The sequence below is a fragment of the Protobothrops mucrosquamatus genome, unplaced genomic scaffold, assembly GCF_001527695.2.
Source record: "Protobothrops mucrosquamatus isolate PMUCROS unplaced genomic scaffold, P.Mucros_1.0 scaffold_247, whole genome shotgun sequence".
Taxonomy (NCBI): Eukaryota; Metazoa; Chordata; class Lepidosauria; order Squamata; family Viperidae; genus Protobothrops; species Protobothrops mucrosquamatus.
The window spans coordinates 166,689-190,969 of NW_015386323.1; the positions used below are offsets into that span (position 1 = coordinate 166,689).

At 43.0% G+C, this 24,281-nt stretch overlaps 1 protein-coding gene across 1 annotated transcript; it reads right to left on the minus strand.

The window, feature by feature from the left end:
• Nucleotides 1–7,403: 7,403 nt before the first annotated feature.
• EPHX3 (epoxide hydrolase 3) lies at nt 7,404–14,149 on the minus strand. The gene is made up of 7 exons (XM_015830630.1): nt 13,896–14,149; nt 13,474–13,556; nt 12,696–12,871; nt 12,331–12,459; nt 10,231–10,334; nt 8,646–8,788; nt 7,404–8,132 (listed from the first exon to the last, which is right to left on the minus strand). Exons 1-7 carry the CDS (start codon nt 14,133–14,135, stop codon nt 7,901–7,903), a joined length of 1,107 nt encoding a protein of 368 aa, XP_015686116.1. The 5' UTR covers nt 14,136–14,149; the 3' UTR covers nt 7,404–7,900.
• Nucleotides 14,150–24,281: the final 10,132 nt, after the last annotated feature.

Sequence of the window (24,281 nt, forward strand, 5' to 3'; positions counted from 1 at the left end):
GGGCCATTGCTGTGCCAGCTGCTGGATTTCTATTCTTGTGAAGATGAATTAAGTCCACAGATTGGGATGCACTTTCTTCTTTTTTTTTAAAAAAGGCTCAGAGTTATCCTCCCACTCTGGATACCGCTGGACTTTTACACCAAAGCGGACAGCCTGTGAGCCTAGATCAACTATCAACTAAATGTAACTCTTGGCCTAGACCAAAAAACCTGGGGAATCATTCATCTGAAGACTTTTGGGGAAAACAATTTTCTTCTAAGGGACAGAGAGAAGGGGAAGGAGTTCCAAAGGAGAGAAAAGTCATGGCTTGGTCTGGGTCACATTGTGAGTGGTTTCCCACATCCTGTTTGTTTCAGCCCACTCCATCACCAGTGGGTGATCCTCAGAACATTATTATCAAGGAAATTGACGGTAGTCAACAAAAAAAAGGTCAACCCTGTTCAAAATCACGAATGCATGGGTAGATCATTGACTGCCTTATATCTATTTTCTTAATTACCTGGTAAGTGCACCCACCTCTTGGGCTAGCTACCTGGCCTCTATTTTCCAGCAAGGGAAACCCCTTACCGCTCCATGACCAAAGCCCAATGGTCAGGAGTGGCGTGAGGTCTGCTTTCTCTTGCTAACAAGATAGTAACATGGCGGGGAAGAAGTCCTACCTGTTTCCCATGCACTGGCAAATGTAGAAAAGACACATTTAGCATAGCAGTGTGAATTGCACAACCCAGCAGATCCTGTAAAGCAAAGACATGGCTAACCAACTTTCAGTAAGGTCCTTGTGCCACTTGCAGCACCATAATAGAAGAAAGAGGAAAGGTGCGGTGTCTCACGGGGGGGGGGGGGAGAGTTCAGAGTAGAGACTATATAATTTGCCTGCTTGTTATGGAGCTTGGCAGGGTGCAGAAGTAAGGGTTGAAGCTGGCACCTCAGGAATAGCAGATCTGAGGTCTGACATAACCTAAACATTAAAAAAAACCTGACATAAATGCTACCTAAACATTAAAAAACAGATGTCTCTTATTCTCGAAGCTGTGAAAAGAACAGTCAAAAGTTCATTCATTCATAAAGATAGGAGGCAAAGCCCAGACGTTTAAATCTTGCAAAAGAGACACAGAAACACAGAATGTGTTTTTTTTCCCAGCAGGCAGATCTTATGATTCTTTTCTGCAATAAACCAAACTTACCAAACTGAAACTTCTGTAAGGAAGTTGCTGAGCACAGAACTGAGTGTCTGGTGTCGAAATGTATTGCACTGTCTGACAAGAAGTTTTCTTGGAGCAAGCAGATTTGCAATTTGCAGGAGGAAATTGGTGTATGATGGTTTGTGCTGTAAAGTTGGGACACCTGTCCTTTTATTCTTTGATTATACTACAGTATTAGAGAGAGGCCTATGAAGAGATGTGGGACAAGGCAAATGTTGAAATTTGTGAGAAGGTGATAAAACAGATTGAAGGAGTATTCAATACCACTACCATCTTCTCCCATGAACTAGAATAGAATAGAGTAGAGTAGAGTAGAGTAGAGTAGAGTAGAGTAGAGTAGAGTAGAGTAGAATAGAATAGAATAGAATAGAATAGAATAGAATAGAATAGAATAGGAAGGGACCTTGGAGGTCTTCTTGTCCAGCCCCCTGCTCAAGCAGGAGAACCTATATACCAGTGGTGGCGAACCTATGGCACAGGTGCCAGAGGCGGCACTCAGAGCCCTCTCTGTGGGCACACGCGCTGTTGCCCCAGTCCTAGGCCTTCAGCTGGGTTTTATAAAATCTTTTCGCTTTAGGCCTCCGCCACCATGTGCAAAAAAAAAAAAAGGTTCAATCAGTCAATTTCAACTTCTCGCGGGAAAAAAAAGATCTTGCAAAGTTGAAATTGATTGATTGAACTTTTTAGTCCCACCCAGTCTGCCGTTACCACCGCAGCTGCGCCCACCCAATGGGCCATGCCCACCCAATGGGCCACACCCACCCTGCACTCGACGATGCATAAGTGGGTTTTGGGTTGCAGTTTGGGCACTCGGCCTCTAAAAGGTTCGCCATCACTGCTATATACCATCTCAGACAAGTGACTGTCTAGCCACTTCTTAAAAATCTCCAGTGATGGAGCGCCCACGATTTCTGGAGGCAAGCTGTTCCTCGCTGTCAGGAAGTTTCTCTTTAATTCCAGGTTGCTTCTCTCTTTGATCAGTTTCCAGTGGTTAGTCTTTTGGGAAGTTGTGCTGGCACACAGCAAATTTTTGTTTTTCAATTCTCTGCATCTGGATTGTGATCCTGCAAATGGAAAGTTTTCATAAAAGTATTCTATAAGAATACTTCTATAATCAATTCTATAAGATTGATGGGAGTGAACATGCTTGGAGCAGGGAACATTTCTTTTGTGAACTGATTCTTTAGCTGCTTGTGATACTGACGGCCAATTAGGAAAGAAAAATACTAAGTAATATAATAAAACATACCCTTTTCCATGACACAATGCTGATGTCAAAATTCACTTGAGCGGGTGTTTCAGGGGACTTTATTGAAGTCCTTTATTGAAGATAAAGATATTAAAATTGTATCTATTCAACAGTTTTGGGATAAACATATATAGATTGATAGATGTAGATATTGATATAAAGCTTTACTGTCACTTAGGTAATCTGGTATAGGTAACTGTTAAGATAAATTTATTCATACTATTTAAGAGATTGTTTTTATTTTTGTTTTGCATATTTTATTTGTATTTCTTGTTTAAAAGTTTTCATTGGGAGAATAACACAGTTTAGAATGATAAGACCTTAATCTTCGTATACTGCTTCCAAAAGGAAACATTTAATACTTATTTCTGGATTTCAAAATATAATATAAAGTTGAATAAAGCAGATTATTTCCTATCTAATTCTGTGTGGTTATTTATTTAGCTAATTCTGAGGTAAGTGCTCCCTCTAGTGGACACAATGTATCATTGTCCAGCCAAACACCATTGTTGGTAAACTGATCTTGACTGACCTCCAAAAGCTAGCTAGGGTCAAATTGGCTTAATACAGGAATTGGAGACCACCAAGACTTACCAGATCTCTAGACTAAATTGGGAAATAAAAAAACAACAGTGTTGATTCACTTTTGTGTTACCATTCAATAAATGATATAATGTGCCCATGAGAAAAAAAACCTTTTATTCAGCAAAATAGCTGTAGTGAAAGTAAAAGATAGAAACCGGTTGTTTGCTTGTCATTAACCATGGCTGATTTAACCATGAAGCACTCAGCCCAATTTCTGTACACTTTGAATTCTACGTGAACTGAATTGCACTAGTCTTGGTTAATTAGTTCAGAATGGTGTTACCATATCATGGTTGCAAAAGCCTTGAGTTTTTTAGATGTTTGTAACCAAAGAACATAACAGATATGTAAAGAACAAATTCTTTGCTATCATTTCATAGTTGTCTGGAGTTTGAACAGCCCAGATATGTGTGTCCCTAGTTCAGGAAACATGACTGTGTACTCATTTTGTTATATTACTTTCTTCAAGATACCTACCCTTTCCAACTGCTGTTTCTTGTCTTAAAGACAATTTTCCTTGAATTTCTGTATTTGGACCAAGTCCTGAGTTAACAGGAAAACTTTGAGGGCAATGTATCAATAGAGGCAGTTACTTTTTATCTCTTGTTTTTGTACACATTTTAAATGGCTCCCTAGCCTTGGGAAGAATATGGTTTCCTAGGATTTTAGGCACAAGCTTGGATTCTATATCATGCTAAGCGATAATCTACATTATTATGGTACATAATAAAGCATTATTGACCAGGTATCCCAACACTAAACATTAATAGCTATGTTTATGTAAGATGCTCATATTGTCCTTTTGAGCAATGTGGACAAAGTCTTAGAGGTTGCTGTTCCCTCAAATTTAGTTGATAACACATCTAATATCCCATTTGACTCTAGAAGATCCTCAGTCATTCAAAGAAGCTTGGAAGGGAGGGACACATATCCTAGGATTTAACCTCTAAACGTTCCTTCATCTGTGGGGTAGATCCTGCATCTCCAAGTGTTGGCCCTGTTGATTGGCACTAATAACAACTGAAAGTCAGCAACATTTGTAGGGGGCAGATACTACCATTTTTTGAGAGTTGAAGAGATCTGCAAAAGAAAAAACTTTGGAAATTCCAAGCAACTGCTTCACAGGCTGTCCCCCATTGTCTCTGTATTGAGTGTGCACAGCTGCTTCATGAATCCCTGTAGAGATGTTATCTGTACACACTATATTATCCGTAGTTTTTGAAATATCAACTTGGAAAAGTCACTTTCACCACAATTCTCTTCCCCCTTTTTTTTCTTCTGTGCTCCTAGCTTCTCTCTCCAATCTCTTTGTCTTATACCACATACTGTATATACTTACAATACAACACAAGCTCAGATATTGTTATTAATGCAATTAAAGCTAAACTGCATTTTCCTCTGGTCTCCACCCTGAAACCAGGCTGATTCCTGCATTTAATGTCTTGAATTGAAACAAAAAACCTTACGCAGACAACACATTTCTCTCATTCTGAAGCTCTTCCACAGATCTAGGCCTCTGGGTAACTGTTGTGCCTCACCCAAACCAAGTTACTCACCTTTTTCAGTTTAAGAGGGAGGGGGGCTTCTCTCATATAGGATCAGGCCTAAGTGATCCATTCCTAAAGCTAGGCTCTCATTTCTGGTGCCTGAGGAAGAGCATTCCCACAGTGGAACAAACTGGGGGAAGGGGGCTGGCAGAGGGCCAGGCAAGCAAAGATAAGGCTCGTTGGTTTGGAGCCAGCCTTCCAGGAGTTTAATCCACAGCACCCTCTGGCCTGGCTCCTTGGAATGAGGGCATCATTTTTGACTGTCATATTTATATAGAGAGGTAGAGCTGCCCCTGCTTCTTCACCCCCTCCAGGGAGCCTTTGGCAATAGTCCCTCCTGAGCAGTCCTCTTCTAACTAATTCCCAGGGTTCTGACTTGTCCTTGGCCCTGTCAGTGCTCTTTTCAAAGTGAGGACAGAGTCCCGGATTAAAAGGTGCATATTAGGAGTCTCAAAGGATGGTTTGACACGGAATTCTGCATAATTAGATCCTTCCTGATTGTATGATCAGGCTGTTACTTCTTCAGAGAAGCGGGGGGGGGGGGAAGGCAAAAGGGTTTGTAGGAGGCCAATTGCTTGGGAAAGACCCCTTTTTGCCCATATATATGGGACGTGCTTGATTTCTATCCCAGGTGTTATCTCTTGCCCCTGCAACTGAGGGTAAGAAGACCAGATAGCTGAACAGGCAAAAGAGGACATGGACAATTGGAAAGGAGGACGAACATAAATATAAATATAAAATATAAAAAAACACTCAGTGGCAATACCTATTGCTTTACAAAAATAAAAAGCCAAACAAGGGTGGTAAAAGAAAAATGTGTGGCAACAAGAACAAGTCTTTGGGACCCCTGGGATGGCCCATATTATACCTGGCTTCCAGTCTGCTATTGAATGCAATTCAAGGTGCTGGTTATGATTTTTAAAGCCCTTAACGGCATTGGTCCAGGCTACCCCATGGCATCAGGACAAGCCCATCCTACTAGTGCCAGCAGAGAGAGCCTACTATGGATCTTGTCGTCAAAGAACTCCAACTATTGGGATCCAGAAGAAGAGTCTTCTCTGCTGCAGCACCCACCCTTCGGAATACCTTACCCTATACGGTAAGATCTCCCCCCACCCTCATATCCATCTGCAGGAGCCTTAAGACCTGGCCTGGGGACCAAACAGGAGAGTTCCACACTAGAGGTGGCTGCTGGATTGACGGCAGACTCCACCTGCCCCCCCCACTTGCTCTGTGCTTTCCACCCACCCATCTTTTTGTTATCCAATTGCTGTTTTCTCTGTTTTCTTTTTTGCTGTTTATTTTTTTATTCTATTATTTTACTTCCATTTTGTTTACACTCTTCATTTCTTCCTTTTTAATTGTAAGTTACCTAGAGTCGCCTCTCAGTGAGACAGGCGGCAAATATATATAATAATAATAAAAAAAGGCTTTGCTCTTTACGCCTTATTGTCTCTGGCATTTATATTCTCTATATATTGTGTGCAAATTGCGTCTGTTATGCAACATGGCCTTTCTTTCCAGCACAGCTCCTCTAACTTAAGGGGGATCAACTTCGGTTTGCCCTGGAGCCTATTACTTTCCTTTGCTGTTCTTCTAAGTGAGATTCTTTTAAGTTGCACTTTGTGATTTGAACATTATATTGCCATTATCTCACTTAATGCTTTACATGCAATTGCTTAAAGCTGAAGAGGGTTGTTACATGTTCTTTTTTCCTTTTTTTTAAACGATTAAGTCTATTTCTTGTGCCATTGGTCTATCAACCCATCCAAGAAGTGCTCATGATATCCTCCGCCGTCTGCACTGCCTACAGTATGTCAGCAGGTGGCACCATAAGGAAGGCACATAGGCTATGTGTGCCTTCTCTTACATCAGTGTTTCTCAACCTTGGCAACTTGAAGAGGTATGGACTTCAACTCCCAGAATTCCCCAGCCAGCTGTGCTGGCTGGGGAATTCTGGGAATTGAAGTCCATACCTCTTCAAGTTGCCAAGGTTGAGAAACACTGTCTTACATGCTGTGACAAGGGAGAAGTGCCAAGCAAGGCACTCCCTAAAAAACAGGGCCAGCAGCAAGAGCTACTAAGCCACAACATGGAACTAGTATGTGTCAATCCCAAAGGCTTCTGGGAAAGAAAGAGTGTGGCTTCCAACCTTGCATTCTCCAGACTCAGCCCTGCACTAGAGCCTGCTGATCTAATTTATCAACTCAACCTTTCGGATATCGGGTCCAAAATATGAGGATAAATGAAATCTACGACCCAAAAATCTTTTATCACAACTGCAGGTTTGTCAACAATTATATCACCCAAATCTTGCACCAGGAGCACTTATGTTATATTAAATTACACACAGCATCAACCTTTTACATGCTGAATAATCTCTTTTTTTCCAATGTATCGTATATACCAGTGGTGGTGAACCTATGGCACGGGTGCCAGAGGCGGCACTCAGAGCCCTCTCTGTGGGCATGCGCACTGTCGCCCCAGTCTTAGGCCTTCCGCTGGGTTTTATAAAACCTTTTCACTTTAGGCCTCCACCGCCATGTGCAAAACAAAAAAAGGTTCAATCAATCAGTCAATTTCAACTTGTGGGGGGAAAAAAGATCGTGCAAAGTTGGAATTGATTGATTGAACTTTTTAGTCCCACCCAGTCTGCCATTACCACCACAGCCACACCCACTCAATGGGCCACGCCCACCCGGCAACCGACGATACATAAGTGGGTTTTGGGTTGCAGTTTGGGCACTCGGTCTCTAAAAGGTTCGCCATCACTGGTATATACAGTACATTTGACATGTCCTGCTACAGAAGCAGTCTTTGTTCTTTCTCTCTTTAGAGTAATGAAGTATCCAATATTTTTGCAAATCATCTCCCAGGTAATTGAAGGATATCTGCCAGCACAGTCATTCCTCCAAGTCCTTCATGGGTCAGGAAGCAAATTCTTCATGAGGCATTGATAGCACATCCCAGGTTCATAGTTCAACAAGAGGCTGACTTCGTCATGAGAACTTTGATTTCAATATGATTCAAGCCAACAACTTTTTGTCTTTCGATCTTATGCAGTAAGGAACAGCCCAGGACTTGACCGCAGCAAGGCACATCAACAAATATAGCTGAGACTTGATTTTCTATTCGATTTTAATCCTTATGGCTGTGCAAAAAGGAAGTGGAGCCTGGGGAAATTCCCATTAATGCTACCTGAGACTTGGATTCCAATATAATGCACACAAAAACAAGGATCGGAAATCCAGAGCCAGGCCAAGTTGCTACTATTTCTTCATGCCAAGTAGTACGGATGCCTTTACTTTACACAACAGTTACTCTTTCTCACTTTTCTTCCCTTGAAGGAAATCCCATATCACTTGATTGACCTTTTCAGGCTGTTCCTCAGGTATCCAGTGGCTCCCGTCTGGGAAGAAATGTACATGGTAGCTGCCTTGGAGATAGGGCAGTACCTGATTCACCAGCCCGTCTTCCAAGTATGCATCCTTCTGTCCCCAAAGCAGCAGAGTGGGCACCAAAATATCTCTGCGCTTTGGTGGTATCCAGCTGTAAAGGCAGACACATGTTGATAAATGTTAAAATGAGCACTGGGTAACTAATAGCTTGCTACTTTAACATGCTAAAATCCTTCCTGCTATTTCTCCCCCCCCCCCCGAGGTTTCATTCACACCAATTACTAGGAAGAAACTAGAAGGATTAGTTAAAGACATGTTCATATTTTAGCATCACGAATGAAGGCAAATATACGTCTCCCAAGATACGGTTGCAGGATCCAATCTGGGTCGGTCTTCCGAGTTTTTGGACTTGTTCTGGAGCCCATCCTCAGGGAACTTGTCTCTCACCAGAATGTGTACTTTAGCATCAATCTCCCACCAATATCTCCCAATTTTATTAGAAACAAAGATCTGTCAGACTGCCTTTCAGAAAGCTCACAGGATTTTCTCATTCTCTGGCCTGACATATTAAAAGACATTTGGGTTTCAGTTCAGGCAATCCCCAGGGAAGGAAAAAAATGCTGATACAACCCAAGACCAGAGCCCAGGTGGAGTGTTCTCCCACCTGAGAATATTCCTGTAGTAGTTAATGGGTGGAGTTAAGGCATTAGGCCTTGAGAAATAATACAAAGTGGGGTTGCAATTCCTCTGCTGTGAATTAGCGTCCTGGATTCTTGTCTTCTCACTTGTTGTGGCCACTTTTATTATCTAGAAATAAGACGGAAATGTAGACACAGGTGAGACACATGCCTCTCTTGTATAACACAGGGTCTTTTGAGACAGAGCAAACTGTGGAAAATGCTTATGAGAGTTTAAACATTTGTGTGTAACATGTATAGCCCCTTTTCCTTTCTTCAGGGAATGTATGAAGCATTTGCACATCCATTTGTCCCATGAGGTAGTTTAACTGAGAGACAGTGACTGCTCCAAAGTGAGCTTCTATGACTGAAAATACTGTAGATCTGAACCTGGGACTTCCACCAGCCCATGTCCAACACCTTCATGATTACACCCCACTGGATCTCTTGAAGTAATATGAATTTGTCTGGTGTGTTCATCTTCCTGGATTCTGGTTTAAAGGGACTGGATACCTGACAAAGTTGCTTCACTGTTTTGCCTCTGTGACTTCACCCAGAAGTATGGATATGTTGGCTGCAACTAAAGATTTCTTGACACTCAACAAAGCAAGGAAAGAATGCAGAGCCTTCCTTCTAGAACTCTTCTAAGCCTTCTACCCACAGCAGCTACAGGCTTCTGTGAAGTAAAACTATTATAAAAGCAATTATTTGCATTTCTGCCTTCCCCTCCTGTACTACCTGCACGTATTTGTACACTGGGAAGCACCAAGCTACATACCCTCTTCAGTGGGTTGCATGACCAGCAAGGATCAACCAAAGGGGCTTAGCATGGAGCAATCAACAGGATGGGGATGTTTTTTTCTCTACAGCTGAATCATCCCAATTTTTGAACTCAATTTTCCTTGTGCCAGCTTCTCCCTTTCTCTGGCCCCATCCAACCTGGTCCCATCCTGTTCAGTTTCTAGACTAGAGTCATCCTGCTGAGCGATGGACAGGCAGGCTCCCAAGCTCCTCTAGATAGCTTCTTCCCAACACTCTGTTGGGTTTGGAAAGACTACCGAGGACCAGAGCAACATAGCTCTAGGCAGGAAAATATACAGCAGACTCCTCCTCCTCTTTCTAAACATATCAAAACTTAAGCATTTCATAACATCTTTCAGGTAATTAGAGCTGTCCTTTGTTTATCCCCAAGTCCTCCATGAAACAAATTCACCTTTGCCTCACATTCCATGGAGTTCATTTACCACTGAAACATCCTCTCCTCATCCCACTCTTGTCTGTTCTGTGGAGACAAACTGAAAAAAAAATAGAACAGCTTCACAGGAAGCACCATGGAGGGAAAAAATCTGAATTTTTTTGAAGAAAAGCAGAAAGCACCAAAGGGTTCAGATAAAACCAGGAAACCTGGCAGAGGAACCAAAGAAGAAAGCTACCACCAATCCACTATGACAAACTCAAGCTTAAAGAAATTATCTACAGTTCCTTCCAGGAATGACTATATAATTAATTTAAGCTTACTCTCCTAAAACAAGAGGCTACAACCTTTCAGGCTGTTTCTTAATCTTTACTCACATGGAAGTCATCCAAGGAGCATAGCCACTCCGGTATCTTTGGTAGTTGGAACAGGAATACGTACATGGATTTAATAATTTGGGTGAGATTTTTGAGGAGATACTCTGCAAGATTGAAAAGGAAAATAAATTGAGACAAACAAGCAATGCTTAATGTATATGAAACATCTTAAAAAGGCCACCTTGAAGCGCTAAGAAGTCTCATTGGGGTTATTTAAGCAAATTTTCAGATTATGTCTGTCTTGAAGCCCTCTTTAGACAAACAATTTCAAAATAGTTGGGTTCAAATATTCCATTTGGACTGCTATTCCTAGCATCTGGATCAGCTGCCAGCCCAAGCAAGAGAAACAGCTGATATTTTAAATGGATTCTGGGCCAGTGTGCTAGGCAATTGAAGCTTCCATCAAAACCCAGAACCCTTTTTCACGCCCAGCAACACAATTGGATGTTGAAGAAGTACAGGCCACTTTCAAGAGGGAAGGGCTGTATTACACCCACAGTTATAATACAGTTTTCATCCTTTTTTTAAGTTCTCTCTCTTTTTTTTGGTATAGAAGAACTTTCATCATTTTAAGCAGGCCCATCCTATTTTAGGGCTTATTCTATAAAAACCCATTGCTGGAGATGAATGTCAGCAAACCTCAAACCCTCCTCCCTCTTCTTACTCCAAGTTCTTTACCAAGAAAGATTTGGCATTCCCGAATGGGATGGAAAGCTTCATTTACAGACTCAGAGGGACTACCCTGAGGTCCTGTGAAGGGTTTCCAAACAATTTAGAGCAGGGGTGTCAAACTCAATTTCACTGAGGGCCGCATCAGCATTGCGGTTGCCCTTGGGGGGGCGGGTGGTTGTGGCTAGAGTGGGTGCAGCCTACTGGGTGGGCGTGGATGGAGTAGGTATGGCCTACTGGGTGGGCGTGGCCAGTTTTACATCATTCGCGTCAAGGATGCCCATGGGGGCCTGGGCAGGAGTGGGACAGATCTGAGGGTCTCTGGCAGAAGGGGGTGGGACCGGGGCAAGTGCCAAGGCATGGTCCACCGGGGCAAGTGCCAAGATGGCCACCACAAAATTGTACATTGGCTCCCGGCAGGCCTGGGCCAGGGCCAAGGCAGCGGGGGCTGTTCCCTCACTGTTTCCAGGATGGCTTCGCGGGCCACATGAAACCACTTCACGGGCCGCATCCGGCCCCCGGGCCTTGTGTTTGACATGTTTGATTTAGAGGAAAGCCAGAACTTTAGCAACCCATACATTCATGGGGAGGGAGAGCACTACCCACTTGAGTTTAATTCATGCTGCCTTATGCTCCCTCCAGCAGCCCTCCCTCCAGCAGTCCTAATGAGTGCTCACTTAGCAAGCAAAATATCCTCAGGGTCCCGGGGTCCACATTATGATGCCCCTTCAGACAACCTTGGGGCTTCTCCTTTGGTGAAATAGCTATGCATAAGGTACCATTCCCCATTTCCTGCTTTGGATCATCCATAGAGTCTTTTTTTTTCCTGGCCTGCACTGGCATTGCTATTTGGCCCCTACTTCACTTCCCCTTGGCATTTATTCTCATTCTAAACAAGGTTTTCCCCTTAGCATCGTCTCAAATCCCTCACGCCCAGCTGCCAACGTGAACCAATATCTGTATCTGTAGGTGCCTATTATCTCTGAGCCACAGCTACTTTCTCACATGTAAATGTGCCACACTCATCCTGTGCATTTTAGTAATTTGCACCAGAGACCTCTCTAGAAATGACAAAGAGGTTGGTCTGGGCCAGGGGTAGGCAACCTTGGCTCTTTTATGACTCGTGGACTTCAACTCCCAGAATTCCTGAGCCAGCCATGCTGGCTCAGGAATTCTGGGAGTTGAAGTCCACGAGTCATAAAAGAGCCAAGGTTGCCTACCCCTGGTCTGGGCTCTCAGGTGGCTCAGCTCTAGCTTACTGAGACAGAATACCCGATTCAGAAAAGGACTCCTTTCTCTACAAATAGTCCTGTGGTGGAATAGTCCAGCCAGATCCCACAGCCGCTCACTATACAATTTCAGTGGCCACTGAACCCTCTATAAGGAATCCCTTATGGAGACCCCAAAGACTCAGAAGAACATTAGCCTTACCAAAGAGAACATGTGCTGGAATGCCATTCATAAAAATCAGCTTCTCCACCATGTTAGGGTAATTGGCAGCAAATTCACACGCAATTGCTGCTCCCCAATTATGACCTACCAGGATGCACTTGGGATCCCCTAAAGAACAAAAGAGAAAAACTTCCAGGAGGAAAGAAAGCCTGAACAAACATTAGCTGCCTGAAGCATTCTTGAAATATTTTTGAAAACGTAGCCAGGTAAGCAACAGCAGGTGTGCCCTTCCCACTCCCACTGGCCCCACACCCATGAACAGGAAGTTTCCAGGTAATAGCCACTATTATAGCAGATCAGATTCTCCAGCTAGGAAAAAAAGAACAACCTCTTCCCGAACTCACCATCTTTTCCATTGGAGCCCAGGGCTTGGATAACACCTTGTATGTCTTCTAGAATAACATCCCTTTGATAGCACTCCCAAGCCAGTGGTGCATCAGAAAGGCCATAGCCTTTCATATCAAGTGCCACCACCTTAAAGGCTTGACTGAACTCCTTCAGCTGATGGCGCCACGAAAACCTGCATAATATACACCCAAACCAAACAGAGGTAAGAAAAAAGGACAGCGAAAGGCGCCCTTGCATATTTTCTTAGATTTAAGTTGTCATTCATATTGACCACCACCACCACCCAGTTCACTTGATTAGGAATTATATATTCCACCGGGCATATATTTTGCATTTCATTTGACATGTAACTAACACTAAATAAATGGTGTATTTTGCGGTTGTAATTAAAATTGAATGTCTGACAATGTCAGTGAATTTTAGGAATGTAATTCCAACTAGCTGAATATCATCTCTCTCTGGGTAATTTCCTGTTCCCAGTTAGGTCACGTATCTCTCCTACATTGGTAATATGCCATATGCATGGTATCTTTTGACTTTTTTTCTGGCTATGGACATGATTACACACTTATTGCAGAAATTCATTTCCCGAGTACAGACGTGTGTCCGCCTTACCATGTGCTCAATCTAAATTTGAGGTTCACTATCGTCCAAATTCAAGTTGATTGCAATTTTGGATTCCTGCACACTGGGCTCTTAACTTATGCCAATCCTCAGTTTAAAACTGTCTGCACAATCTCATGTTCTACAACCACATGCCAAAGCAAGACTTACCAGCTCTGGGGAAATCCATGCAAAAAAAGCATCAGGCAAGCCCCTTCTTCGCCAGCTACAACGTAGTGGAGCCGTATTCCTGACTTCTCAAATGTACCAAGACAGAAACAGAGGTAAATAACACACTGTTATCCAAGGATCATGTGAGAAAGCACATTTTTTCCTGCAGAGATTTGAACTACAGTAGAAACTGGGTAAGGAGTGATGACAAAGTCTCTTCCTGAGTTCTTGAAATCAGCTGCTATTTAGAACAGAAATTATTATGCTAAACAGGCAGGTAATCAAGGTTTAAGGCACGCCCCTCCCCGCCTTTCAAATATATTTGTAGCACTATGCTCCAAGATCTTATCTTCACATCTAAAGTGAACTTTGATTAATATGATCTCAGTGAGGAACTCTACCTTTACCTTAAGCAGACTCACCTTGAGGGTCAGATACTTGTGTTCACCATAACAGGAATCAGTGAGGATTTTTGGTGGGAGCCTCTGAATCTTCTGGAACACCCGTTTTGGGCCTTTAGTAAGTATCAGCCTGAACACCCACACAAAGTAGAAAAGAGCAGCAATACAACCAGCACCATACAAGGTCAACTGCATCACAATGTTGGAGGCCTTCAGCATTATGCGAGTGGGCACCAGTAAGGAGCGATAGAGAGATTCCATTTTTTTGGATATAATCCTGGGCTAAAGGGAAGATTTTTTTTCTTTTAGGCATTTTAGTTAAAATAGCACAGTTTTAATTCCAAATAGCGTTAGACACCAACCCATACTTCAAGCTACATCTGTTGCAACAACTCTTAGAAAAAAAGGGCTTCCCTGTTTGCCTGTGGATAGGATGTGCAGGATGCATAAACAACTGCGGAAAACAAAACCCCTTATCCAAACTCATACTGAGCCACAAAGCAGTAAAACCCTAAGCTTTTCTTTGAATGCTACGCAGCTTCACAAAGGGAAGCCAGGATAAGAAGAATATACTTTAGAAAAATCTACAGATAACACCTCTAAGAGGGAATACGGAGCATCACCTGGCTTGCAGAAGAAATACATTCACATTAATTTTCCCCAAGGACTATAGCTGCTGTCTTTGAGAAAACGGGAGAGTTGTAAATTCATAAGTTAATAATGTTCCCATTTAGGTTTTGCAGCATGAAATAACTTAGGCAACTTTGCAAAAGTCTTAAAGAGCTTTCCTAAATTCTTTGTTTTCCTTCCCCACCTCGAAACGATCTGACAGATTTGCCAGGACTGCTTCTCTCGAACTCCTCACCCACCGTGGTTTTCTCGGCGAGCGAAATCCACGACGCTGGTTTGCATTCACACAACCGCGGCGTTAACGCGCGATCGGCTACACTGTGGGTCCGCGTGTCGTGCGAACCCTGACCCCCAGGAATACCAAGTCCAAGCCAGGGTCAAGAGCGGGAGCTGGCATGACCCAATCCAACCTATGAGACAGTCACCCGACAAACCGCAGCACGAACCGGGATGCTCAAATACCCAAAAGCTCAGACGGCGCCCAAAACTTCCAGCTCCGACCTTCGGAGAAGCGGAAGGGCTGCGCTTCCTCCGTTTAAAAGCCAGCTTCGCAGCTCCGCCCACCAAGCGAAGGTTGGAGCTATTTCGGCGCCCTGGCGTGGGCGGGGAGAGCGCCCACCAGCGGGCATCCTCCGCCGCCGACACGGGCTCCGCCCAGCCGCAGACAAGGCTGGCAAAGGCGGCGAGGTGGTTGCTGCTTCGGGGAAGATCGGAGATGGCGGCGGCCTAGCCTGGATCTTGTCTCCGGGGTAGCTAGCTCGGGGGAGGAGTTGGAGGGCTCGGCTCCTGCAACAGGCCAGAGATCGGGGCGAGAGGCGCGTTATTAAGACGCGGGCTCGCCCTTCCAAGAGCCCCGGGAAGGCCCGGCTTCAAAGTTCATCTAACGCAGCCGTGGTAGTCGAGCCTCTGGCGTGCGGCGCGGCCGAGGCTCGTTTATTTTCGAAGGGGCAGCAAGCCAAGCCGGGCTAGATCTGCTGCCGGTAGTTAAATGGGCCCCCGTCTGCGAAGGCCAGCTTGCATAGCAGAGTAGACGGGGGAAAGCGTCAGGCTACTTCGGTAGCGTGCCTGGAAAACTGAGAAGGAATCGACCCCCCTTCGCAGGTGACTTTTTGGCCCCTCTCGCTCCACTTTCTTAACAGTGGCGGCTGCAGAGCGAGATGCGGCTCGGGAGATGCCCGCGATGTTAAGGGCTCCGCTTAGCACAGTGTTTCTCAACCTTGACAATTTTAAGGCATGTGGACTTCAACTCCCAGAATTCCACAGCCAGCAATGCTGGCTGTGGAATTCTGGGAGTTGAAGTCCACATGCCTTAAAATTGTCAAGGTTGAGAAACACTGGTTAGCCTTAGCAGGAGAACCGCTCTGGAGGTTTCCCCTGCCGACGTCCGCATCCACCCCGTGTAACTACAGGGTTGGTACATGCGCTAAGCTCTATTTTGGCTTTGCGCCGGAGTATATATAAACTATTGAACGAAGGAAGGCAAATGTTACGTGTCCCAGGATAATGTTGCAGGATCCAATCTGAGTCGGTCACCAGGACCAGTGGGTGTGGATCTCCACATCCTGGAGATTGAGGATAGACTCCCTGAGGATAGACTCCAGAATGAGTCCGAAAGCTTGGAAGAACAAACTTCTGGTCCCGGTGACAGACTCAGATTGGATCCTGCTATATAAACTATGTTTGGGGCCTTCTTCAATTAGGGGCATCCATGGCTAAGCATGATGTATGAACTCAGTCACTATGTGTAGTGTTTATATGGGATAATAAGTCACCAAGCTCCAAACAGGTCACTTTTAGCTTCCTGAAAGAAAACCATCTGCCTTTCAGTTGTGGCAAAAATAGAGAGACAGGCAGTTGATGTTGGATGAAATACAATCCCAACAGTAATATAGAAATAAAGTCTAAAGTATGCACATGACTGATTGAAATTTCTGGTATAAAGTATGCACATGACTGATTGAAATTTCAACTGCTGCAAGGATCTTGTTTGGTTCACACTCTGGCTACTTCCTAGGCAGCTGACCTTGGGGCCTAGTGGTCCAAAAGAACTTATTTCTTATGTACTGTCAAGTTGGTGTTGAATCTTAGTGATCACATAGATCTTTTTCCCATGAAGATTTATCCCTAACTTGACCTTCAGGTCTTCCAATGATGTATCCAATATCACTGTAATGCCCATCAAGGACCTATTGGTCCTCGTGCTCTTCTCTTCTTCTCTTTCCTTCTATCTTTTCCTAGCATTAGAGATTTCTCCAAAGTTGTTTGGATAATGTGTTCAAAATATAATGATTTGAGTCTGGCCATTTGTGCCTTGAGTGGGAACTCTGGATTGATTTCTTCAATGATCCATTCGTTTTCTTGACTGTCCACAGTATTCTCAGGAATCTTCTTCAACACCAACTTTCAAAAGCATCATTATATCCTGCTTCTTCAAAATTTAACCTTCTTTTCCATAGAGTGTCACAATGAATATTCTTTGCTGATTAATTATGTGCCATCAGATCACATGATTTGTGACTAAAGTTTCTTGTGGGCTGGGTTTGAACCTTCGAGTGCCTAATCCCAGCCAATACAACATACTATTACTGTAGAACCAAGAAAGATATCAAAATCCAACAAACCCCCTCACCAGTTGAAAAGGAACAATACAATTAGGGCAAGACCAACTACTTCAAGGTTACATAACCTTTCAGAATCAAGGGCACCTACCATGGGAGCTACAGCACATGCAAGAAAGGTATGGGAATGACAACATGCATGACAATATCACACAACTAATGTAACTTGCTATTGCATTGGGTATTGGAGGGCATGAAATAATGACATTTGGTTGATAACATGACAAGGAGTGTCTGGTGAAACTCACATTTAGAAAGCTTTGCATAGAGCAGTGGTTCTCAACCTGTGGGTCGGGACCCCATTTGGGGTCGATCGACCATTTCATGGGGGTCGCCAAGCAAGGCTGTCCACCATTTTTTTTGTCCGCCATTTTTTTGACCGCCATTTTCCCCCCCTTTTCCGGCGGGTGCCTTACCTCCCTTGGGCTGGGCCAGCTGGTGGTTGGCCTGCTCCGTCTCTGCCGCTTGCCAGCTACGCCTCGGTCAACGCAGGGGGCGGAACCACGCATGCGCGGCGCTCCCGGGCAGGGAAAGTCCTTGACTTACGACCGGTTGGGTAGTCCTCGACTTACGACCGGTTTAGTCCTCGACTTACGACCGGTTTAGTCCTCGACTTACGACCGGTTTAGTCCTCGACTTACAACCGGTTGGGGTTGCGGCATTAAAAAGGTTGAGAACCACTGGCATAGAGTTTAGCCTTCAGCAGCTTCCTCAGCACTTCCAACGACCAATTTAATGTGCTCTTCCATAGTCTCAGTGTAAATGAGAATGTCATCAAGATAAACTAAAACCCCCTTATACAGATGATCATGCATCTGCATAAATACAGCAGGAGCTCCTTGTAGTCCAAAAGGCATCACTTTAAATTGAAAGCTTCCAAGGGGGCAATTGAAGTTGGTTTTCCATTTGTTCCCTTCTTTAATACAGACTTGGTACTAAGCCTCCCTTAAATCCAACTTTGTAAAAACTTTCCCCTTTGCCAGGTGGGCTAACATCTCCTTCATTAAGGGAAGGGGGGTACATGTTCTCTAGGCTGACAGCGTTCAATCCTTTAAAATCCATGCATGATCTCAGCAACCCATCTTTCTTTTCTTTGAACAATACAAGGGCTGCTACACAAGATTTTGCTGGTTGGATGAAGCCCCAAACCAGGTTCTTATCAATGTACTCTCTTAACTCCTTCATCTCTCTGGGCATCATGGGGTACATTTTTGGCTTCGGGAGCTTGGCCCTGGGTAAGATTTCGATGGCACAGTCCGTAGCCTGCTAAGGGGGGAGGATGTCGCCTTCTTTCTCACTAAACACCTCAGCTAAATCGCAGTATTCATTTGGGACTAGCTGGATTCCTGGCAGTTTCTCTACAACAGCCTTTAATGTTTCAGGGTGTTCCTCCTGAGCCTCATTTATGCTATAGTCTTTTCTATCACTGGTGGTGGCAGGGAGGAAGGGACCTATCCCCAATCTTAAATTCCTCACTCCATTCTCCCACCAGATTAATTAGGCACCCAGTGCAACCTGAGACTATTAACACATTTAAGTCCATTTGGCCCCTGGTTTTGGGTACTATTATCTTGGCAGGGATGGCAAAAGGTGGGATGGGTTGACTTACCATTGGATCCTCCTCGCCTTCTTCATCACTGTCATAGGGCGCCAGCATCTGTAATGGCTCTGGCTGGGCTCTCGCCTTGGGCTTGGCAGGAGGGGGGTGTCCAACAGCTGGGTGCCCAGTTTGTCTTCTCTCTTCCTCCTCTGTGCTTCTGGCCTGGGTGCTGGGTGTTGGGCACTCCATAGCTCTCCCAAAGGATGGGTAGGCTGTTGGGGCCCAGCACCCCGAAAAAAAATTAAAGTTTTAAGAGACTTGGTTTAATGTCATGGTTCTGACAGACAGAGACGAATAAGGCAAAACTCCGAGGCTTGAAAATTCGGACTACACACTTTTTGAATAGCACTTAGCATTCAAACTCTTCCTGTATTGACACTGCTTTTGCAGTCTGGTTTGTTGTTACCCAGTTTTGCAAGCCAACTGCATAGGGAGTACCTGCCTTTTCTGAAATGCACCCACCCACCCACTTCTCTGTCCTCAAATTCTTCTCTAGGGAGCCTGTGTTTTCTAAAAACAGCTGTTGGAGTTGAAAGCAGAGCATTTGGGGTGAATCACTCCCTCCTTCATGTTTTACATTGCAGACCTTATTTGCTTAATTATCAAAGTGACATCCAGTGCATACCTGCTTAGAAGTAATCTCCTTGAGCTGTGTTGGAATTAGTAAAGAATTTTAGGACTGTATTTGCTGAGCTGCAGTGCACGTGTGCCTCAACAACCTCAACTAGGACTTCCTCTGTCTAGAGTAAACATCCATAGGAATTACATTTTGCAGAGGTAGGCAAAGAAAAGGAAGACAGATTAATTATAGATGGTAGGGAAAAAGGAGACGACAACAAGCAAAACGAATCCCACTGTGGCTGGTGTTGCCATGCCTGATGAGGTACTGTATGCCATGCACACATTTGGAGAAATTAAGCTCAAACACAAAATAATACAGGCAGTTCTCAACTTACAACAGTTTATTTAGTGACCATTCAAAGTTACAACGGCACTGAAAAATGTGACGTGACCGTTTTTCACAGTTACGACCTTTGCAGCATTCCCCATGGTCACGTGATCAAAATTCAGATGCTTGGCAACTGGATCATATTTATAACAGTTGCTGTGCCCCAAGGTCATGTGATCCCCTTTTGGGATCTGACAAGTGAAGTCGATGGGGAAGACAGATTCACCTAACAACCGGGATACTATCTTATTGACTGCAGTGATTCACTCAACAGCTGTGGCAAGAAACATCGTAAAATGGGGGCAAAACTCACTTAACAAATGTCTCCCTTAGCAACAGAAACATTGGGCTCAATTGTAGTCGTAAGTTGAGGATTACCTATAATAAGTAATTATTAATAATAAATAATTTATTCCCCTCCATGGATGCCCCCTTGTGGGGGTGGGGCTTGTGCCACTCTGAAGAGAATGAGAGCAAGACTGGCGGTAGTGTATTCTGTCAGATGGGTCATCCGTGCCACACAGATCTCGACAGAAGAGCGAGAGCGAGTGTATCCCAGAACGAGTATATCCATCCACTCACAACTCCCCCATGATCACGTGACTACATTTCAGGCACTTGGCAACTAGTTTATATTTATGGCTGATTGTAGCATTCCATGCAAATCAAGTGACCATGATTTACGGCAAAAATACCCATAGAAATACATTTATTCAATTAATGACCACAGTACTCATTTAATGACCGCTAGGTTCAATTAACAACAGTGGCATTTTTTTGTTAGGTATTATGGGAAATTTGGATGCCAAAGAAATGAATCTGATGTTGAATCTTATAACAGCTGCAATATTATTGGTAGCTCAATATTGGAAGACAGATGGTTTGCCCACTGTAGAAGAATGGTCGATTAAAGTGTTAAATTTAGCGAAAATGCTAAGATTTCTGCTTATTTAAAGGATCAGTCATATGAAAGATATATTTCGGTATGGAGAAGATGGATAGATTATATTAAAAAAAATATGGGACTGAAAAGTTCCATTTGGCTTTTGGGTAAAATTTTAAAATATTCTTATTGTTATTATTTTATTAAGTGCTTGTATAATAGTTTGTATGGTTCTTATTATAATTTTGACTAGTAGTGTTGTTTACTAGTTTGTTTGTTTTTTCTTCTTTTAATAATGTATTTAATTTTAATTTTAACTTACTTAAATTTAATTTATTTTAAAAATGAGTTAAAGTGTGTTATAGATTTGGTTATATAATTAGTTGGTTAATGTTATTTAGATTATGATTATTATTTGTAACCCTGTGAACAGCTCTGGGAAGTGGGGGGGAGGGGGGTTGGAGGGGTGGGGGGATTTATATTGTAAACTTTATAAAACTTTTAATAAAAAAAAATTAACAACAGTGGCATTTGTTCAACAACTGCTGCAAAAAAAAAAAAATTAAAATCGGATCCAGTCATATAGATGCCTCAGTTTGTGACAGTTAGAACTTGAACAATGGAATTCTGGGCTCTATGACAGTCATAAGTCAAGAGCTATCTGTACTGTGATTGATGATCAAGCACTTGTGGCCTGCTATTATAAATTGAGACCAACAAAGCAGAGCTTCTTAAAGCAAATGTTTAAAGTGTGTAAAAAATATCATTCAACAACCATCAGCAGATCAAAGGATTAGGTTAGGTTAGGTTAGAATTATCAGAAAAAAAATATTCAGGAATGTAGAACTGGAAGAGATTCAGAAAAATTGTGAAAATGGAAGATTAAAAAATATCAGTAAAACAGTGGAGGAAACTCAGCAACAATTGGAAATAGAGGAAACAATTGATAGGACTATAGAAATGATAACTTGGAAGAAGTAATAACAACAGAAACAGTACAATTGTTAAATGTATATGCTTCCTGGCTCCCAGCAACAGAAACAGAAATACAGTGAGAGAAATATTGTTTTGTGGGCTGCCAAGAAAGATGAACCCAATGAACTGTGTGTGAATATGAATCCTGCAAATGGCCTATGTGTGATTGAGTAATTGTTGTCTGAATGCTGCAAAATTGGAAAGACATCTGGGCATCCTCCCAGCCTGAAAGATAACGATCCCAAGTATTTCAAAAGCATATGTTCAGAACGTTAAGAGAAGAAGTAGAAATTAGGCATTGCATACATTTTGCATAACATCCAAGAAATATGTTTTTATTGCTTCTTATCAAGTCAATTATCACACAGCAAAAGCAGGTGAAAAGTTGGTAGAATCATGCACAAAAGATGAATGGAATGCATGACAGATCAAAAATTACTCTGCCTTCAAAATTGGTTGTTGGCATAATATTAAGTTTGTGGCCTGCCAATAAAAACTCTTCTACATATTAATCCTAACCACTGCTTTCTTCATCATCACGCGCTTGTTGTGAAATAAATGCCAAAAGAACTCAGGGTTGTACTCAAGGAGGCAATTAAAAATGTGAATTTTGTAACAGAAAGAGCAATTCAGGATATTTAGGTGCTGAGTGAAGAAAAGGGAAATCTGCATAAAATACTCCTACTGTAATCTGTGGTGAGATGGCTGCTTCATGTAAAAATGGTGGTTCGGTTTTATCATCTACAAGAAGAGATTCATCTTTCTTTACTGAAAAATTCTCTTGACTTGGCACAGAGATTGTGTCAGAAAATGTTGGATGCAGAAGATGGCGTACTTGTCTGACAGGTCTTTTTATTTGTCAATAATGTTTTACTGTAAGGTATACATTTAACTAGATTCAGACTTCAGATCCATTAAATCTCAGTTTAGAGAAAGTGCTTCTGAAAACAATTTTACATGCTTTCTGAATCTCGGTGATTTTTTATTAACAAATACAGTTTCCCTGAATGAAAATACCAAAATGTTGGTGATACAACAGTGCCTGATTTGTGTACTGTTAGGAGAAAAAAAATCCCCTCCAACAGAAGGATTGGATTGGATCTAGAGACCTTTTGTGCATTTGTGTATTTGAATTAATGTTAAAAGCTTGAATATCCTGAAATTGCCAGTTCAGTCCTGAAATACCTTATTGTCATTTGGGAGAGAACCTTCTCTTTATAGGCAAAAAAGTATATATAAAAAATTAAATATATAAAATGATCTGTCTTATAGCTAGCATGAATTGCTCCAAACACTGAATTTTGTCCAAAGAAAAACAATCAGATTCTGATCAACAATTTGTTTGGTTAGAACAATAATAATAATAATAATAATAATAATAATAATAATAATAATAATAATAATAATAATAATAATAATAATAAAGTTGGAAGGGACCTTGGAGGTCATCTAGTCTAACCCCCTGCTCAGGCAGGAAACCCTATACCATTTCGGACAAATGGCTGTCCAGTTTCTTCTTAAAAACTTCCAATGTTGGCGCATTCACCGCTTCTGGAGGCAGGTTGTTCCACTGGTTAATTGTTCTAACTGTCAGGAAGTTTCTCCTTACTTCTAGGTTGCTTCTCTCTTTGGTTAGTTTCCACCCATTGCTCCTTGTCCTGCCTTCAGGCGCTTTGGAAAATAGCTTGACTCCCTCTTCTTTGTGGCAGCCCCTGAGATATTGGAACACTGCTATCATGTCCCCCCCTCGTCCTTCTCTTTGTTAAACTAGACATACCCAATTCCAGCAATCGTTCCTTATATGTTTTAGCCTCCAGTCCCGTAATCCAGGGCTTTTTAACCAGTGGTACGGGTACCACCTGTGGTACATTGGCACCTGGCAGGTGGTACGCGACCATCCTAGAAAAGTGGTAGCGGGGGAGGGGAATGAGCTGAACCGGTGGCAGCACCGCACAAGCCTGAGCGAGAGATGGCTGGAGCTGCAGGGCTGTCAGGGCTCAGCGGAAGTGCCAGGATCAGTGCCAGGCTCCAGCTGGAGCTCGGTGCTGATCCTAGTGCTTCTGCTGAGCCCTGAAGAAGCACCAATCAGCTGGAGAGCAGCACTGATCCTGGCACTTCTGCTGAGCCCAGAAGAAGCGCCGATCAGCTAGAATATTGCAGGATCTCCAGGGTCTTGTGATTTACATTCAGATGCTTGGCAAATGATTCATATTTATGACAGTCACAGTCTCCCAGGGTCATGTGAAGTGAACAAAACCTGCTGCAACTACCCAGCAGATGGGGGGGAATAAAAACCAAACACCACCCTACACCACCCCCACTGCCAATCCTCAACAGAAATGCTGACAACAATGAAAACCTGGGACAGAAGGAAGAGCGCCGCCGGGCGCTGTCTTGCTTGGCTGTGGCTTGGAGGGCACTTTTTTCAGTGCCATTGTAACTTTAAACAGTCACTAAGTGAACTGTTGTAAGTCGAGGACTACCTGTACTTTATCACTTTTTTCCTTTTTTTTTTTGGTCATCAAGTTTTTGACACCTTGCTAAGCAACTGGTGGTACTCGGATGTTGCCATATCCTAAAAGTGGTACAATGGGTGAAAAGGTTGAAAAGCCCTGCCCTAATCATCTTTGTTGCTCTTCTCTGTACTCTTTCCAGAGTCTCAACATCTTTTTTACATCGTGGTGACCAAAACTGGATGCAGTATTCCAAGTGTGGCCTTACCAAGGCATTGTAAAGTGGTATTAATACTTCA

What these genes read in the sequence shown, in the direction of transcription:
- EPHX3 (XM_015830630.1), bottom strand. Translation starts at nt 14,135, where the DNA reads ATGGAATCTCTCTATCGCTCCTTACTGGTGCCCACTCGCATAATGCTG. An exon ending in GCTCCTTGGATGACTTCCAT is followed by an intron (nt 8,789 to 10,230) that starts GTGAGTAAAGAT and finishes TCTTATTTCTAG; the next exon opens with ATAATAAAAGTGGCCACAAC. An exon ending in TACTACAGGAATATTCTCAG is followed by an intron (nt 8,133 to 8,645) that starts GTGGGAGAACAC and finishes CTGCCTTTACAG; the next exon opens with CTGGATACCACCAAAGCGCA.